This window comes from Nyctereutes procyonoides, unplaced genomic scaffold, assembly GCF_905146905.1.
Source record: "Nyctereutes procyonoides isolate TBG_1078 unplaced genomic scaffold, NYPRO_anot_genome, whole genome shotgun sequence".
Lineage (NCBI taxonomy): Eukaryota > Metazoa > Chordata > Mammalia > Carnivora > Canidae > Nyctereutes > Nyctereutes procyonoides.
Genome location: NW_026575042.1, coordinates 42,969,820 through 42,988,071, shown reverse-complemented (window position 1 = coordinate 42,988,071; position 18,252 = coordinate 42,969,820). Strand labels below are relative to the sequence as shown.

The 18,252-nt window shown below is 53.1% G+C and overlaps 1 protein-coding gene and 1 long non-coding RNA gene across 2 annotated transcripts; one reads left to right on the top strand and one right to left on the bottom strand.

Annotated features, from left to right (window-relative positions):
* The first annotated feature begins 928 nt into the window (after positions 1-928).
* Positions 929-17,688, top strand: ZIC4 (Zic family member 4). The gene is made up of 4 exons (XM_055321780.1): positions 929-1,185; positions 7,268-7,885; positions 12,491-12,809; positions 14,925-17,688. Coding segments are annotated over exons 1-4 (1,008 nt in total). The 5' UTR covers positions 929-1,115; the 3' UTR covers positions 14,926-17,688.
* On the bottom strand, positions 9,263-11,306 carry LOC129507399 (uncharacterized). Its single transcript, XR_008663983.1, has 4 exons — positions 11,188-11,306; positions 10,579-10,661; positions 10,392-10,470; positions 9,263-9,494 (listed from the first exon to the last, which is right to left on the bottom strand). It is a non-coding gene; the product is annotated as an uncharacterized LOC129507399 (long non-coding RNA).
* Positions 17,689-18,252: the final 564 nt, after the last annotated feature.

The following is an 18,252-nucleotide window of genomic DNA, read 5'->3' as shown; positions in this document are numbered from 1 at the left end:
AAAACACACAAGCTAGTTCAAGCCCAGTTTGGGGATTGAGGGAGAGAGAAAGAGATCTTTGAGCATAGAGAATTGGAAAGCCTTTGAGATAGCAGAGCCCCATTTGGATTTGGCCTGTGGTTCAACAAGTTAAACAATCGCTTGTTCTGTGGGCTGGAGTGTCAAGACGGGCAGACGTCCTCATTGACAGAGGGCGTGCTGTGTTTGTCCAGCCTGAGACCTTTTCAATGACTGTTTGTCTTTCTAGGCCAAATTGAGAGTTGGGGCTGGGTGGATCGCCTCTGTTTGGCTGTTCCACTGTCTTTAGCATTGCCTGACAGATTGCAAAGGTCCCCAGGATGGGTTTCAGGCTTTAGGATAGCCAATGGCTTGGTAGCATTAACCACAAAGCGAATTTGATAAGGAATGCAAAATAACAGGGGGATTGGGAGCTATTTCTGACATTCCTAACTAAGAAATGGAGACAACCAGGACCAAATGATAGGAATAATACTTTTTTTTTCTATTCTGGTGAATTTTATATTAACTTTAAAAAAATCAACCAATGATGATTTCCAAATGGGCTTGGTAGCGAAGCCATGGGACGGTAAGCGTTCCCATACCACCATGAGCAAGATCTACAAATTTACAAAGGAATTTCTCTCTTCTCAATCCCAATACTTGTACCTCAGTTTTTAACTTGCCAACATCCCAGAGGACACCCAGCCCTCCCGACTACATTTTACTAAACTCAGTAAACTTAAAGAAAATAATGGGAATTTCTCATACAATAAATTCAAATTCTAGAAGTTAGAGGTGTTTGAATGCTGACTGGCGCTTAAATTCTATCTGCAAAGGAAATTAACACATGAGTTTCACCAAAAAAAAATCGAGTAGGGAAATGATTTTTAATATTTTTATTACAAAGCTTATATCATTTTGCAATAAATATGGGTAGTTCCCAGCAGAATCCTTTCTTTCACTTTTAAATTTGAAAATGGTCTAGGAAGGACTAACATTCTTCAGACCAACACTGATACATTCAAGGCACACAATCTTGCCATACAAACATGTATGAAATTGTTTGACTTAGTGACTGCCCCTCTTTTCTTCCCAAACAGGCTCAAAGTCAGAAAATGAGATACAAGACTTCCTTGGTGATGAGGAAAAGATTACGGCTTTACCGAAACTCCCTGAAAGAGTCTAGTAAGTTAAAATTCTCTTTCGAATATTGGTTTGCTGAAGTTATTATTTTTTTAAGTGGGAAGATTTGTTTTGTCTTTTGATTATGTTGGGTTGTGAGCTTGGAGGTGTTTCTTGAGTTCCAATGAAACTGAGAACAACACCTTGGTGTTTGATGCATTTGCACACAAATCAGCGACACAACGTCCCACCAGCAGCCAGCTAATCCCCCTCAATGCCTACTCATCTGGACATTCTAGAATTAATATTTGACGACTCTCTCATTGAAACAACAACCCCTGACCTTCTGCAGTTCCACTGTCACATTATTCTATGACATATTCATCTTGAATTCATTTCCAGACGATTTGATTGGAATGAGGTTTGACATGTATTGGCTTCCATGAAAGGAGCAGACTTTGATCTTGGTGATGGGGTTTACATGATATGCATCATCTTTACCAGGGACACCAGCCTTCTGCAATGTGGCGGCAACTACGTTCCCACAATGTGGTGTCTGAACAGGGAGTGACTGACAGCCGCTCTGTCAGGAATACCTTCATTGTGAAGAATTTAATTTAATATTCCATTTAGAATAAGCATATGATTTAGGGTTGGGTGCTTTCCCTTCCAGGCGCTTCTAGTTTTCAACTATACCACCAGCTGATGGTTGCCTCCAAGGTATTCCCTAGTTGGAAGGAAAAGAAACCTTCTTAACAAAAGTTAAATGGACAACTCAGGAAATGGCTTTCTTCTATGATTTTGGGATAATTTGATGACAGGGTTCTCAAGAGAGATGTGCTTATTATGTAAATTCAGTTGTTTTAATTCCTCAGTGCTGTTCTGGAACATCCTTTGACCATATTTCTTAATCTTTTGTTGAAAAGATATTTAGCAGAACTGTTGCTTGGAAATTAAATTTTGTCCAAGTATATTTTCTTTCATACTCAGTTCCCTTCACGATGATTAGGCCCAAACTTCCATAGCAGAGGAGAGGAACTGCTCCCTTTATCTCCAGAATCCTAGATCTCATCTCCTTTGTACACTTTGGGCTAGGACATACGGTGGGCTCCTGGTGCTTAAGTTATTTGTTTATCTTTTTCATAAGACTGGAGACAACCTCTCACCACAGGAATCTGAAGTCTGTCTGTGAATAGCCTATAAAGAGACTTTTCCCTTGTTTTGGGTGGTAACCTGGCTACAAACAGGGAAGAAATGGTTGAACCAAGTGACAGCAGATCTAGACACAGACCATTCAGACAACAAGGCTTGTTTTGGGTCAGGCTCTGTGCAGTGGCCCTCAGCTCCTGGGATCCTGCTCTGTGCATAACCTGCAACAGATAATCATCATTTAGCATTGCTTAAAAGATCAAAGTGGAAAAATAGCCCAGCTATTGATCCGAAACCTCCCCTATTTCTTTCTTTCCAAAGGAAAGAGGTCAGACATCCCCCTATTGGAGCCAGGATAGGGAGGAGCTCTGGCAGATGTCATATTTCTATACAACAGGACTAAAAAAATCACTTTGGTATATGCTGTTGCTTTTACCAGGCTGAGGTGAACAAAGGTGCTTAGGTCAGGTTTCTGGGCACTGGATGGATGTTTGGCATCTGGTGGTGGAATCTGTTCCAAACAGGTCCCTACAAAAGCCTCCAGTGCTTCTTTGACTTCTGCTGAAGATCTCTGGGCTGCAGAATGTGTCTCTTTTTTTTTTTTTCTGCAAATCCAGCGGGAAAGTGAATTCAAGAATGCTCTACCCCCCAGCATGGTTAGAAATAGAATTCTCCAGCCAAGCATTTGGTATTGGGAGTCAGGGTGCTGAGACAACCTTCTGAAAGAGAGGAACACCACTTCTCAGCCTGCCCTATCAAGTCAATGAAATCTGGATTCCTTGCTACCTGGCACTGGAAGACTCAAAGAAACAGCTCTGAAAACTAAAATATGCCTCCCTGCCATCAGTATCCGCCTGTCCTCTACAGTTACTTGTGTACTGCTTTGGGGCTTCTTTCAGATATGCCTTGAAGACCCTTATGTAATCACCCAGAGTCCCCGGTCTTTAAGTATTAGTGGGTAAATGGATTCTTTTTTTTTTTTTTTCCTCTCCCTGTCTCTGTCCCTGGGAAAATGTCCCTCTGGGAGAATTCCTGGCCTCATTTCTGTGTTTAGCCAACGTGTGAACCATGTGGCTCCAAGGAACTTGTAAGGGTCTGGCAGCCTTAGTGACCTGCAGGTCAAGTAACCTCTGGCTACTCAAGAAGTATCTACCCAGGATGGTCCATATGTTTTTAGTGCTTCAAGAGAATGCTGCATCTGGGAAGGAGCTCCACGGGGCCAGGTTACTGTCGGCAAATTTGGCTGAATCAGATACATCTGCCCTTTCACTGTTGGCACAAAAAGCCACACACATGTTCAAAGTGTTTCAAGGGTAAAGTTAGTACAGTGTGCAGCGTATTAACATCCTAAAGTATAAAACCTCTGCTTCTTATCCCTAGAGTCTACAGAGTCCCTGCTTAGAACTCAGGGGTCCACAAACTTGGAAGGGGGAAATTGCCCCTCTATTTTCACCACCTTCTAATGGAAAGTTAGTTACAATTTTCTTCTCATACATGTGTTGTTAACAAAAACAGGACTGTTAGAGTTCACTGACACCACAAGGCTTCCAAAAGGGTCCATAGACTAAATGTAAATACCAGCGGCGTTCTCTGCTGTTATTCAAAGCTTTTGATGCAGGTGAGGTCACAGTGTGTATATTAAGGGGTCCATTTTTGTGCAAATCAGATTTAATGAAAGCGTAAATGGATGCGGAGTTTGACAAACATCCTAAACAGTAGCTTATAGATCACATAGGTTCAGGTGGAAAGGAAAATGTTTTTATTGCTGGACTACTGCAGAAGTGTCCCTGCACTTAGGCCTGAATGCTACAGGAGGAGTTGGCTAAGCTTCATGTTGAGAGATAGTTGGGAGAAACAGCTGGCTGAGGGTTCCCAGGGAGGGACACACTCCTTTTGAGTTTAGGGGGTTTATATTTTTTCTGGTTTCGTTTTTTTGTTCGTGTGTGTTTGTTCATTTGTCTTTAGGAGCCCCTAGTGGGTTCAGCTCAGACTTGCCTAGGCAACTGCAACATTCAACAGACACCTGGGGGGGAGGGCGGCCTTGAAACCACTCTGAGACCCAGCCTGGCCATCACTTTGAGGAAGGGAAAACAGGGCAGAGGACAGGAGAGGAGGCTTCTGTGAGCAGAAAGGTAAATCCCAGAAAATGAGAGTATGGGAGAAGGTAAAAGCCAGGAAGGAGACAAATCCTCAAAGTCTAGTCTCAACACTAAGTAGAAGTCCTTGGTTTCCAGAGCAGAAGGGATTTGGCTGTCAAAAGCTCTCCTTCAACTTTTTCTTTTGTCTTCTTTCTTTTTCTTTCTTTTCTTTCTTTCTTTCTTTCTTTCTTTCTTTCTTTCTTTCTTTCTTTCTTTCTTTCTTTCTTTCTTTCAATGCTAACGCAGCATCTATTGGTTGCGTTGCTTAAGCTCTTCCGGCCAGCCAGAGGAGCAGAAAGACCTGGACTTGTCAAAGCCGAGGGAAATTGTGGAAGTTAATCCCTCGCTAAAATGCACCCGAGCAGGGAACAAAGCATTAAATGAAGAAAGTCTCAAAGAATCTGCCAACCATTATAAATAAGTTAATTATTTTAAAAAATTTTAAAAGAAACCCCCTTTTACTGCCTAGGAAATGTATAAGAATAGTTCTTGGTGCTGGGAATGGGTGGGGCAGCTCAATCAACTCCGAGTCAGAGTTCCTTGCAATCTGTCCAAACTTCTCACCTCTGCTAGGGATGCAGGGTCTTTTACTCAATCCTTAAAACTTCTCTTAAAAATCCAAACCTTTCTTTGCTTTGGAGTCGCTTTCTATGGCCTCTAGGGAGGCCCAAGTACTTAAGTTGGCATTTTTGGCTGCAGAGAGCAAGGCAGGCGTCAGGGCGAGCAGCCCTTTAAATCGCCAAGCTGTGCAGCCGGCCCTAGCCGGTCGGAGGCACAAACAAAGGACCCCCCACCCCCGCCCACCTCCGTTTGTGCACTGCTAGACCAGGCCCAAACTGAAAGGTTTGTTTTGTTATGTTTTTTTTTTTTTCCCGCCGGCCGACCCCCACCCCAAAACGGTGGAACCTCAGCCCGGGAGGGCGTCCCGGGACAGCAGGCCATGGTGGGGCCGCAGTCCGTCGCACAGCCTGGGTGGGGGACCTTGGCGTCCCCTCTCCCCAGAGCCCTGAAGGCTGGCGAGGAGAGAGGCAGAGGCTCCGGCCACAGGCAACAAGTGGTGAGAGCTGAGAGTGGAAGTGCTCCCAGGGCCCTTTCCCAGAGGCTCCGTTTGGCTGCAGGGTACGGAGCTCAAGACCGTGACACGGGGAGACCCCGGGGTGAGGGGGGGCCTGTTTCCCCCTGCAGCCTGCCCCTCGCCTTTGTTTCTTTGGCCAACGGGCCGGCGAGGCGGACTGATTTGTGGCGGAGAAGATTCTCAGCTCCTCTCCGGAGGGTGGCTTGGGTTCGAGGCCAGCCTCTCTCAGGTCATCACCACCTCTGGCTCCTGGGTTCACGCGTCTCCGAGGGCGGCTGGCCCTTGGGGACGGGGGGGGGGGGGGGGCGCTGGCAAGGCCAAATGGAAAGAATAGAGTAGGGAGTGGGGAAAGGGAAAGAAGGAATAAAGAATCCAAGGAAATGAGAGGGAGAGGGAGAGAGATGAGTGGCGCGCACACACACAAAATTCGGCGAAAGCGAGAAAATCCAGCTCAAGGGCTGCTAGCCCAGGAGTTCCTCCGGTCCGGGTCGGAGAGTCTGCAGCCCCTGGAAACAGGCCCCCGCCTCCTGCGGCTCCCGGGCCGCGCTGCCCGCGCAGGCCTCCACCCCCGCGCGCCCCGCGCTGCCCGTCGGCCCCGGCGCGGCTGGATCTGCCCAGCTAATAACGGGGGCCCTTGGCGCCCAGCGCAACACCCCCTCCCCGAAGTCGCGGCTCAAGGAGACGGAGCCCGGCCCCGCTCGCTTCCCGGAGCAGCCAGGCAGAGCGGCTCCGCTCGGCTTTCGAGAAAGGAGGGGGAGGGGGCTCGAGAGGAGAGAAAAGAATCGGTGCCCGGGTCAGAGCGCATGAGCAGTGGAAGCGAGAGACGCTGGGGGTAGGGCGGGGCGGGGCGGGGCGGGGTGAAGGCGCGGGAGCAGGAGGGAACGTGTGTGTGTCTGTGTGTGTATCCGCGTGCGGCGGGACCTGTCATTGCTGACGTCGGGCCAGGCTGCGGGCCAATAGGCGACCTAGGTGATTGTTCCTCTCCGCGGGCCCGGGCCGCGGCCCCGAGTCTCTATTCACTTCCTCACGCGTCCCGCTGCTACCTCAGTAGTGCACGGGGTTTCCAGTAGGCATTAGAGACCGGGGGGGGGGGGGGGAGACAACCCGAAACTTGAAGGAATCAAAAAAAAAAAAAAAGACTTTGCATAAGTTGTTTTGTTTTTGTTTTTGTTTTTTGGTGGTGGTTCTTTCCCCTCCCCGCCGTCAGGTGACTGGTGTGAGCGGCCTGACCTAGGGAGGTCCGGGGAGCCCGGGACGGGGGCCTGCAGGCCGCGCTCCCCGAGCCGAGCCGGGCGCTTAAATTCGTATACATGACCCGGGCGCCCCCGCACCACCGGCCCCTAAGGCATCACCGCTTGCCTCACCTCCACCCCCCGGCGGGGCTCCGCGACCCCGAGCGCCCCAGGGAGCTGGCTTCCCAAGCACGCTTGGGGCGCAGGTCGGATCCCCCGGAGCAGAGCCCAAGGCCCCCCAGAAATCCACAGACTCAGCCCTGCGCACCCCCTGCCCCTTCCACCTGCCCCGCAGCCTCGGTCGGTCGCCCGCTCGCGGAGCGGCAGGGGGCTCTGCCCAACGGCCGCGCAGCCGGCCCGCAGCGGAGGCACTTGGCTCCGCGCTGGCCACCCGGTTCGCTGCCGCCTCTGTCTGGCTCCCGTCTGGCTCCCGGTCCCGGTGCTGACGGCAGAGGCCGTGGTGTGGCTGGGCTGGGCCTGCCCCCCGGGGCCTGGTGGAATGCTCAGCCCACGCCGCCTGTCCTCACGCGCGCTATTTGTCTCGACAACAGGTAGCAGCTCCGGACACCATGGCCCCCAGCTTGCTGCCGCCTCCAGCCCCTCGGTGTTCCCGGGCCTTCAAGAGCAGCCGCCCCAGGCCTCCCCCAGTGGCACTTTGAACGGACTCCTGCGTCTGGGGCTCCCTGGAGACATGTACGCGCGACCTGAGCCCTTTGCGCCGGGACCCGTGGCCCGCAGCGACGCCCTGGCAGCTGCCGCGGCCCTGCACGGCTACGGGGGCATGAACCTGACCGTGAACCTCGCCGCGCCCCACGGTCCCGGCGCCTTCTTCCGCTACATGCGCCAGCCGATCAAACAGGAGCTCATCTGCAAGTGGCTGGCGGCGGATAGCCCCGCGCCCCCGCGCCTCTGCTCCAAAACTTTCAGCACCATGCACGAGCTGGTCACGCACGTCACCGTGGAACACGTCGGCGGCCCGGAGCAGGCCAACCACATCTGCTTCTGGGAGGAGTGTCCGCGCCAGGGCAAGCCCTTTAAAGCCAAATACAAACTTGTAAATCATATCCGCGTGCACACGGGCGAGAAGCCCTTCCCCTGTCCTTTCCCGGGGTGTGGGAAGGTCTTTGCTAGATCAGAAAATCTCAAAATACACAAAAGAACTCACACAGGTCAGTATTCGGCACTGTCTGTCTCGTGCGGACCCTCTGGGGGAAGCAGGCGGCCTCTTCTGGGCCCTCGGGGCTGGATTTCCTCAAGTTCCATCTGGGAGGAGGGGGGGATATCTCGGTGTTTCCATGAGCCAAGTCCATAAAATATTAATTATGCCCTTCTATTAGAGTCACAGAAGTTTCCTGAGGCTTTGTGTGGGGAGGATAGTGCGGGATTTCTGCTCTTGGGGAGGGGGAGAGTGTGAACGAACGTGCTTGGGTGTCTGCGTGTGCAAATGTGTATACCCTGATCATCGAGTTTGATTTTCAGGTTTTAAAATGGCACTGTTCCCCCCCAAAGTCGTAATATATACGACCATCTAATTTTCCTGGTCTTCTTGGAATCCTGGTGAAAGTACTCTTCCAGGGGAGGGCGTGACAACCTGGCCACCACCTGAACTGAGGGGTCATCAGGCCCTTTGTGCCTTCTTTAGGATTTAGGGTCTCGTGGGATAACTTTGCTCTCGTTTCTGGAGCCTTGGTGACCTGACACTTGGGACTTTTGACAAACCCTTTTGCTTTAGCAGAGACCCAAGGAGACTCATCTGCCTTAAATGTCATTTACCGAGCTGTTAAGTGAAATGGGGACATGTGTCAACCACATCTGTTAGTTCTAGTTAACAGAAAGAAAAGGAGCCCGCTCAAGAGCATGCAAAGTTGAACTCCTCTGGCCAGAAGCATCTCTAATTAATGCAATTGCAAGGAGAAAGTTTTCACACTTCCCAGAACAGCCTGTGAAGTTACATTAATTAGTTTAGCAGTCGACGTTTGTACTCTCCCTAGCTAGGGTTTCCTGCCCAAACTCCCTGGAAGTTTAAGCAGTCAACATCTCTCCTCCCCTACTTTGGGGATAGGAGAAGGGGGCTAGTAGGGAGAGAAGAAGATAAGTTCCAGCTTGGTGCCTTACTTCTCTTACTCTCTTGGCGCTCTACCTCACTCACCTCTATTCTTAGTGGAAATATCAGCAAGTGTTAAGAGTCAAAAGACTCCCCCAGGCTGGCGCTGCCACAGAAAGAAATTTGCAAATCCCGTTCTCTCCCCCAAACCCTGCAATCTCTCCGGGAAGGTCCCTGGCCAGGACACTGGCACAGGCGAAGTCCAGACCAAACTCCACTCTTGGTCTCCTACTTTATTTCCGTGGCATATCTAGACACGTAGTCTTCCCCGAACTGTTTCCGATATCCTCCCCCCACCCCCTCAAGCATTTGTTCCCCCTTCCCGCCCTCAGGGTTTTATCCCGGGGGAGGGGAGGAGAAGGGAGGCCCTGATCACCTCCCACAGGCTCGCTGCCCCAGGAGCTGACGGCCTGTACTGCGAAGATAGACGCGCAGTCCTGAGCCAGAGAAGGAACTCATTTTTAATGACAGGGGTTTTTTAAACAAACAAACTTTTACTGCTCTTTGCCGGCCTACTGTTTGAAGTCCATGAAGCAGAAAATGGTTAAATTCTTAGTGCAATCGACCTACAGCAGAGAAGCAAGTTCAGTGCGCCCGTGCTGGCTCAGGTTTGCGTCTATTCAGGACAGAATTGCAAGCGCGTCCTTTCCACTGGCAGTCCTGATTCATTATCGCTGGAGTTTAAAAAAAAAAAATCGACTGAGCCTCGCCTGCTCCGGCTTTTCCTTCAAACCCCCCTCCTAAGTAATGAAAAGAGAGACAGAGAAAAACAAAAACAAAACAAAAAACCAAAATGTTTCTCAAATGGCAATAGACCTCACTACAAATTATTCATGAAGACAGTTCTCGATTCAACAGGAAAATAATTGCCTTTTCAAATATTAATGGCCTTTCATTTCCTCGAGTCGCGGAAGCGGCGAACAGGAGCCGATTTCCCCGGAGTTGAGATTTCCCGGATCGGAATCCCGGGCCGGGCCTGGCACGCAGCTGCCCCCGGCCCCGCCGAAGGGGCTCCCTCGGCGCCAGCGCCCGCGATCCCGGGACAATGGGGCGGCCGCGAGGGGGACGCGGGCCCCGCGCCTGCCCCCCTTCCCGAGGCCCCCGGCTGGGGGCTCGCCCCACCTTCCCGGGCGGTGTAGACGGGGGCCGGGGCGCTGACGCTCGGTGACCCGGCCCAGCCACAAGTGCCAGAAAATGGCGCGACCGAACTGCGCCGCAGCTCCCGAACTTTGCCAGGCGAGCCTGGCGCAGGGCCGGGGAGGAGGCCTCTCCGGGCCGCTGAGCCTCTGGGAGGAGACTCCGCGCCCTCCAGGACTTAGCCCCAGGCCCAGGCCGCTGCGGAGGGGCCGCGGGGCCCTGGCCCAACCCTGCCTCTCCCCACCCACCCATCCACCCACCCAGGGCGCAGCGCCCGACCCGGTGGGCAGGGAGGGGGCGGGAGGCAGCGTTTGGGGGGTGGGGTGGGGGTGTGGGGGTGAGGGCGCGGCGTTAGGCGAGGAGTCCGGGGAGCAGCAGCTGGGGAGAGGCCGGGAGGGCGCGGGTGGTGGTGGGGGGGGGAGGCGCGGCCTCACCTGGCATCCCTGGGGCCTCCGAACTTCCAGGCTGCCTGAATCACCTTCAGTGCCCTGCTTTTTCCCCTCTGCTCCTGGTCTGGGATGAAATCATTGTTTCAGTTTTACGGGAATGTCCAACGAGGTGCTCGCAAATGGGATAAGTGTGTGGGGAATACTTGGGGGGGGGGTGGCGGTGGCAATCAACCTCAAATTCTATTCCTCCTCTGCGCTCTCAGTAAATCTTGTTTTCTTTTGCAGGCCCTGAATTGCATGGTTCTCGTAAATGATCTTAGAAAGAAAAGAAGGAAGGGAGGAAGAAAAAGTTTTAGTTTTTTTGCAGCTGCCCACAGGGATCAGAGGGGAGAAAAACAAGGGGGCCAACAGGGACACTGGTGTTTTCTGCAGCTTTCTTGTTTTTGTTTTTAATAAAATGGTGCCGGTGTGCCGAGAAATGGCAGATGCCAGCACCGCCCCGTGTCGCACTGCACTAGCGGTAGTCCTGCAGGAGCAGGACGCGGCGACGGTCGCTGCCAGAACCCTGGGCTCCCCATCCGCAGCTGCACGGAGGCGAGGGCTGTGCGCAGAACTCTGACGCCGCCTGAGCTTCAGCTCGGCGCAGGAACAGGGGCTTTGTTTGTTCAAACCTGTCCCAAAGCACCCGTCTTTCCTGGAAGCGGCGGGAGAAGCGACCACAAAGGCAACAGTCCTCCAGCCATGCCGCTCTTTCTTAGCCGGACGCCCGGCAGCCTTTCTCTCAACCTAGGGCGCCCAGTGGCATCCGTCGGTTCAAGACGCCTAGACCCTGCCTCCCCACCTTTCCATCTGCAGCTCCGGCAGGAACCTGGGCTTCTGGGTGCTTGGGGTCCTCTCCACCCCCACACTGCAGCGAAGCCAGCCGCCGGCGAGCTCCGGGCTCGGGCTCGGGGCTCGGGGCTCGGGCTCGGTCCTCGGCGAGTGCTTCCGCCCGACCGCGCGCTCGCGCCTCGCCGCGGCTCCACGGGGCCCCGCACGGCGGATCCGAGCCCTGCGCGGCTCTACGCGGCCGCCCGCTCGTGCTCCGGGCCCGGCCGCCTCTCGGCAGCTGCGCTCCCCGCGGAGCCGCGGAGCTCGGGAGCGCGATTGCGCGCGAGGCCTCGGATCGCGCAGGGCGCGGGCCAACCCCGCGGCGCCCGGCGCCCGCCCCCCCCCCCCCCCCCCGGCTGCGGCCTGCGAGGCCCGAGCGGGAGGCGACCGCACCTCTGCGCTCAGCGCGGGCCGGGGGAGCCGGCTGCCCGCCGCGGCGTCTCGGGAGGCCGCCGGGGGAGCCGCGTGGGATACTATCGCCGGCGCGCGGAACTGGAGGGAGCCCGGACGGTTTCGGCAGGATTCGAAGGATGCCGCTAAATGTTTGCCCTCAGGGGGTCGAAGGGAAGGGGGAGGGGGCTCCGCTTTCCGTAAAAAAAAATCGCGTCTGAAGTGGATCATTGCTCAGAGTACCTTTCCCTGCAGCACGAATGCACATGACGCACACGCCGCGTGTGCATCGGTGGCGCATCTTGAAACCATTCCACCGCCTCGGCGTTTACACAAAACCTACTTTAGGGAACAATTTTGGCCGTGGTGGGGTGTGTGTGCGCGCGGGTGTGTGCGAGTGTGTGCACGCGCGCAGGCGAGGGCAGAGAGACGCGTGGCTAGAACCAGCAACTTTCAATCGAGCCGACGCCAGCTCCTCGGTCAGCTCCCTTCCCGGGCAGGGGTGCGTCTGGCTCCTAGTGGAGGAAATTTGGAGGAAAACAACCAGAGTGGGTCAGGACGGAAACTCGACTAAGATGGAGTCCTTGTCGCTCCTCCCCCGCGCCCTCCCCCTTCCCCCTCCCCCTTCCCCCCCCCCCGGGCCCGGCGGGAGAGGGGGAGGGGAGGAGGCGCGCCGGAGGCCGGGGCCGCTCGGGGCGGGAGCAGGGGGTGCTGGTGCTGAGACGCCGAAAGGCAAGGGGTTCCGGCAAACCTTCTTTGCGTCTCTAACCAAAAAAAAAAAGAGAAAGAGAGAGAGAGAGAGAGAAATTGCTTAGGGCGGTGAGGCCCCGCCGGGGCCACGACCCGCCCCGCGTACACTAATGTCTCTGCGTTGCCTCCACCAGGGGAGAAGCCCTTCAGGTGCGAGTTCGAGGGCTGCGAGCGGCGCTTCGCCAACAGCAGCGACCGCAAGAAGCACTCGCACGTGCACACGAGCGACAAGCCCTACACGTGCAAAGTGCGCGGCTGCGACAAGTGCTACACGCACCCCAGCTCGCTGCGTAAGCACATGAAGGTGCACGGGCGCTCCCCGCCGCCGCCCAGCTCCGGCTACGACTCGGCCACGCCGTCCACCCTCGTGTCGCCCTCGTCGGACCTCGGCCGCGAGCCCGCGGCGGCCTCCTCGGCGGCGGCGGTGGCGCGCGGCGCCGACCTGAGCGAATGGTACGTGTGTCAGGGCGCGGGCCCCGCCGCGGCTGCCCCCGCCGCGCCCCGGGCCCCCGGCCGCCACCTGGCCCCGCCGCCGCCGCCGCCGCCGCCGCCGCCGCCGTTAGGGTTGCCGCTGCGGTGGCCGCTTCCGGTCCCCTGGCTGCTCGGCTAGGCTAGGCGGGGTTACTGAGGCCTGACGAGAGGGCGAGGGAGGCACGGAGGGAGGGAGGCAACCCCTGAAGGGTCGAGCTCCTTTAAGGTGCTGATATAACGCCCCTTATTTTAACATGCGAACGTGGTCCCCACATTGTACAATCACGCCCAGCACCCTCCACCCACCCACCCACCCACCCCCACCCACACAGACGCCCTCGTGACTGGGGAGCATGGCACCAGTGTTTGGGTAGAGAAGGTACAGCCAGAGACAGGCAGAAGGACAGAAGAATACACATTAGGAGAGTTTCTGTGCAAACTTGGCAGCTGCAGACGGTGACATTAAGGCCACAAAATTCACAGAATGAGTGAACCAGGAGAATGTTTTCCTCGAGGCCTGGGCAGCTCGGTAGCCCCCCTACTCCCTTCCGAGCCCCCATTCGCAGCCTCCTCCGAAGTTCTGATCGCAGAAGGTGGCAGAGGGAATTCCTGAGCCCTTGTCTTGCCTCTTTCCTTCCACTTTGCCCCCCTACATTTCCCCCTCTTTCAGCTATCCTTTGAAACAATGCACAAGTCCCAGATCCTAAATTTCCCAACTATTGATACAAAGGAGATGAAAGGGAAAGGGCTTTAAGCACCTAACGTCGAGCATCACATGCCACTCTCCCACAGACTGGGCCAAGCACACAAATATATCGGTCTGCCTGTCTGCCTGCCACGTAAGCGTTATATGCTTGGGGTAGGGTGTGAGTCCTAACAACAGAAAATGCAGACAAAAGAGCGCTGGAGGGGCTCCAGGATTCTATACTCTGAAGCCTCCCGGGACCAATTACCCCATACCCCCCACCCCCACCCCCACCCCCACCGCTTATAGAGGCGCTGCCTGTGGAATCTTGTGGGTGCTTGGCGCTGGGGGTGCAGAATGGGCCAATGACGTCACTGAGCCAAGGCCTCCAAAGTGAAGGGATCTGGCCTAGGCCACAGTGTCTGGATGGATCACGTCAATTCTCTGATGATCTTTGTAAAAAAAAAATCTCAGGATTGTTGGTCTTCTTTCTAAAAAGCTGCGTGTGTGTGGTGGGGAGTAGACGAGAGAGATGAACTACAGTAATAAATGTTTTAGAGGCAAACACCCAGTGGATCTAGATAGAATGTGTATTCGAGATACTGGGTACCAAGTCCCCAGATAGAGAACCAGATATTGGGGGCAGAGGAGAGGAAAGTCTTTGCAGTTGTTGCCAAGCAGGGGAGAAATTGGCCTGTTTCCCAGTCTCCTACCCTCTGCGGGGAGGATGGGGCTGCCCCCAAATCCTTACTAACATGAGGGTGGAGTGGAGGACAGAAAGAAAAAGGAGGGTGAAAAAGCTGGAGTAGGCCTATCCCAATCCCTTAAGAATTTAGCCATACGTAGGGCTGTGGTAGTCCCACCTATGGGGAGCCACCAAGACTGGCCAACAAACAAGTCCTGGTCCTGCCACTCTGCTGGATTTTCTTCCACACTCTTCTCTTCGGATACTATTAGACAATTCTCACTCCGGCCCTGCAGCCCCACCCTTTCATCAGATAAATAATGTCCTAACTGTAGTGGGATTGTTTTCGTTACCCCTAATAAAACCCAGAATCGGTCCGAACACGTCCTTGGTGTATACATTCCTGTGGAAGTGGTACTGCAGTCCCCTCCCCCAGCCCCCTCGCCGTACAATAGGGTCCAGAGGCCGCCTGGCCCAGGGCCGCGGTCTGCGGCAAACAACCGGTTCCCATCGGGAAACACCCGCCCCACCGCAAGGTGCAGAGGGCATCTGAGGAACTTGCTTCTTCTGACGTTTAAAAATTCTCCCCTCTCCAAATAGGACTCATTTCTTCCTCTTCTCTTCCAGGCCCCGGTTTGCCTTCCACTCCGATCGCAAAACAGTGAAATAAAATAAAAATGCTTGGTCGGCCACTAATAGCCTTTAATTTTTCATTTGCTTGTTACAGATGTCCACCGCGTTGCTCGCAAGGTAATCTCGCCCAACGCAGCTGAGCGCCCGCATCTAGCGCCTGCGACATCAAAGGGTCCGCGCACAAAGCAATGTTTCTTCGCCACGGTGCATCTTCATGGTAAGTTAGGATTTCTATGGCAATGGGCAAGTTGCACTGAAATCCTGAAAGGCCGAGCCTGGAGCCCGTCCAGGCTTTTCATTAAGGACATAATATTTACGTCTAACAGGCCTTTTTTCTTGTGTATACAAGTATATATTTTTGTTTGACGCGGACTAAATCATTTTCATTTAATTTCCGGTAAACAAAACCCACGCGAATGGGCACTTGTTCCCGATCATAATAAAAATGGATAATAATGTGAGGGAAGAAAAGGGCCGCTTGAATCGCCGCTCAGCCCCCTTTGTTTCTGCTTTCTGCGGTGATCAGAGGGCGCATTTGGGTTTGATGGCGAGTTTCTAAAGGCGAGGAAATGGTTTGTAAGAGGGGAAAGAAAAGGAGAAAGGTCTAATCAAGCTCGGGTTGTTCAAAGAGTCGGGTTTTGGGGTTGAAAGTGTGAGTTTGACGGTGCATCAGCATGCCGCGTTAGGCTCGCCATGGAAATGCGCGCGGGGAGCGGCCGCTTCAAAGGCGGCACACTTCACTGCAGACACTCTATTAAGATACATTTGCGCTGACCTTTGCTTTCACGCCATTTAATACTGTCACTGCGTTCTCCAGTATATACTTCCTCTTTGGGACCAGCCTCGCCCGCCTTTAGGGGTTCACCCTGCACTCCTCTGGGGAGGAGGGGTCGCTTTGGTGCCTGGGCCGCATTCAGGAAAGGGTGAGCCGGACTCCACGCGTCCTGACTGCGCCCCAAAGAAGCTCCAGGGTCAAGAGTAAATAACTTTAGGCAATCTCAGAAGCTTAACAAATGAGCATCCCCAGCTGGATTTTGTGCAAAGCATCTCTGCAGTTTGAGCAGAGTGGAGGCCTGAATTTGAAGGGGACTTGTGGAGAGGGCACCCTGGATGAGTCTGGGGAGTTCAGACTGTGCCTTTGGGACATTTCCACTCTGGCCCCCAGAACAGCCCATTCTGCTCCTCCATCCCAGAAGTCTCTTGAAGCCCCCCACACTTGTTTCTCCCTAGCATGGGGCATAGGTTACCCCCTCAGGCCTACTCTGGCCCTGGGCATGAACTCAAGAGCCCAAGGCCAAGGGGATAGGGAAGATGGCAGGAAAGTTAGAAGTCCATGTTCCCTTAATTGTCTTGTTGTTTATTTTATCCAAGTACCCCAGTGAATAGGGGAAAAATAAACACGGTGAAAAAAAAAATCAAACAGTAGAGTCTTCTTTAGTGCCAGTCCTTGTGGTTGAATAAAAAGGATGGTCCGCTTTCTATTGAGCTGAGAAATCTTTGAAGTGGGAGTTATTATCTGAGACATTCCTGCTTGTCGTCCTAACAACGCTGATGAAACGTAAAAGGTTCTTTGTCAGCGATTTGTTCTCCTCTCTGTCAAACTCCCTCTGCCCGGTTAGTTTCAAACCGTTTCTAAAGAGATAAAATCAAACTTCTTAAAAAAAAAAATACATGCACACTACACCAACTGATAACTTTAGGACTGAGTCCTGCTAAGGAAAAAAACAAAAGCAACACAGAGACATCAGGTCCAAGGTCTGTGGAGGTGCGCAGATGTTGAGGGGCCCTTTGCACTGGCTCTGGGACATGGGGGAAAGAATGCAGAGAAGGTGTAGGCCGAGGGTACACACCCCAAGAACACACTGTGTGTCTGCTTCTCTCTGCACTGGCCTGCACTCTCATCAGCCCCAGTCAGGTTACTTGGATGAACCTCCTTTGGGGACTCCTTAAACTCCCAATATTCTTGCCAAGGATGCTTGGAACCTAAGGCTGCAGCCAAGCAATTGTTAATATTTTCTGCTCCTTCAGAGACAATCTGTCCTAAAAATAGACCCATTGTGTATTTCTTCCCACTAGCAGCAAGCAATCAACAAGCCCTTTCTGCCATTAATAGAAAGTAGAGTGGCTTGAGGGAGAGCCATTTTTATAATTTCCTGTTTTCTTCAGAATTTTGGCAGTTGAAGTTCAGAAAGTTCAGTTTACAAGATAGTGTCCCCAAAGTGCATGCAAATACCCTCCTCCCATCCACATATGCAGTTTTCATTTAATATTGTGCCCCGGAAAGTAAATTTCACCCTGTCCGGCCTTCCCTCAACTTCCCGATGTGGTTTTAAAGGTGGTTTAAGTAAACCAGGATGTACCGGCCTCCCCACTCTGTGTGTGCTGAATCAATGATTTGTAAAGAAGTTTCCCCAAGCTGTAACCCATGCTGTTATTATAGTTGCTGCAAAATGTTGTCTCTTATATTGATTTTTATTTGTTTACTGGAGGTCCCCATATGTTTGTTTATATTGCTAATTTATGGGAAAATGTAATGATTGCAATGAATGTGAATTATACAGACAGGCAAATGTTTTGTAATCATAAATTCACACACATACACACAAAGCTTGACTGAAACCTTAGACTATTTGGTACATCTCCACCCACACTGTTTGTGATTTATCAGCTCTCCTTTTAGATCCTTAAATTATGAACTAACCTGAAGGGAAAAAAAAAAGTTGTTATGTATTTGATTGAAAGTGATTGTTCAATGAAAAGCATAGTTGAAAGCTGTGGCTTTAATCTTGCTGTAAATATGTAAAAATGAATTAAAATCTGTGATTCTCTTTCCCTCCAAAGAGCGTCGTGGACATGGAGCTCCGTTTTGCTATTTTCTTTGGTAATAAATGTTGTGATGTTTCCCTTCCTCTTTTGAATTCGAGTGTCCTGTTATTGCTTCATCTCCCAGGGAAGGATGTGGGGCCCTCCCGAAGCCTCCAGTCCCTTTGCTGGCCTTCCCTCCCGGTTTTACAGAAACACTTCTGGAGCCAGGTTGCTCAGGGTGGCAACACGCAGGGACCCAGTAAAGCGGCCATTGTGAAGGAGGCCCCCCTGGCTCCCAATTTCACTCCAGTAACACTGACACTCAACAACCAATTTACATGGGGGGGGTAGGTAAACCGAGGCTCTCACTGTCTTCCCACTGCTTAGGCGCGGCGCACCCTCTCACAAACCACCTTTGACTTCCCAGGCAAAAGCCTCTTTCCTAGTTGTGGGGAGGAAATACAGGGAAAGCAAAAAGAGAGGGTGAGCTGGCTTCAGGAAGCCCAGCCTCGGCCCCTGGGTCCCTCGGCACAGCTGCCCACAGGAGTCTTCCCCCCTGGATCCCACCCCCTCGTGCAGGAGCGGGTGCTCAGCCCTGCAGGCGCCCTTCAGGGGGC

What these genes read in the sequence shown, in the direction of transcription:
- ZIC4 (XM_055321780.1), top strand. Translation starts at nt 1,116, where the DNA reads ATGAGATACAAGACTTCCTTGGTGATGAGGAAAAGATTACGGCTTTAC. An exon ending in AAACTCCCTGAAAGAGTCTA is followed by an intron (nt 1,186 to 7,267) that starts GTAAGTTAAAAT and finishes TCTCGACAACAG; the next exon opens with GTAGCAGCTCCGGACACCAT. An exon ending in ACACAAAAGAACTCACACAG is followed by an intron (nt 7,886 to 12,490) that starts GTCAGTATTCGG and finishes TGCCTCCACCAG; the next exon opens with GGGAGAAGCCCTTCAGGTGC.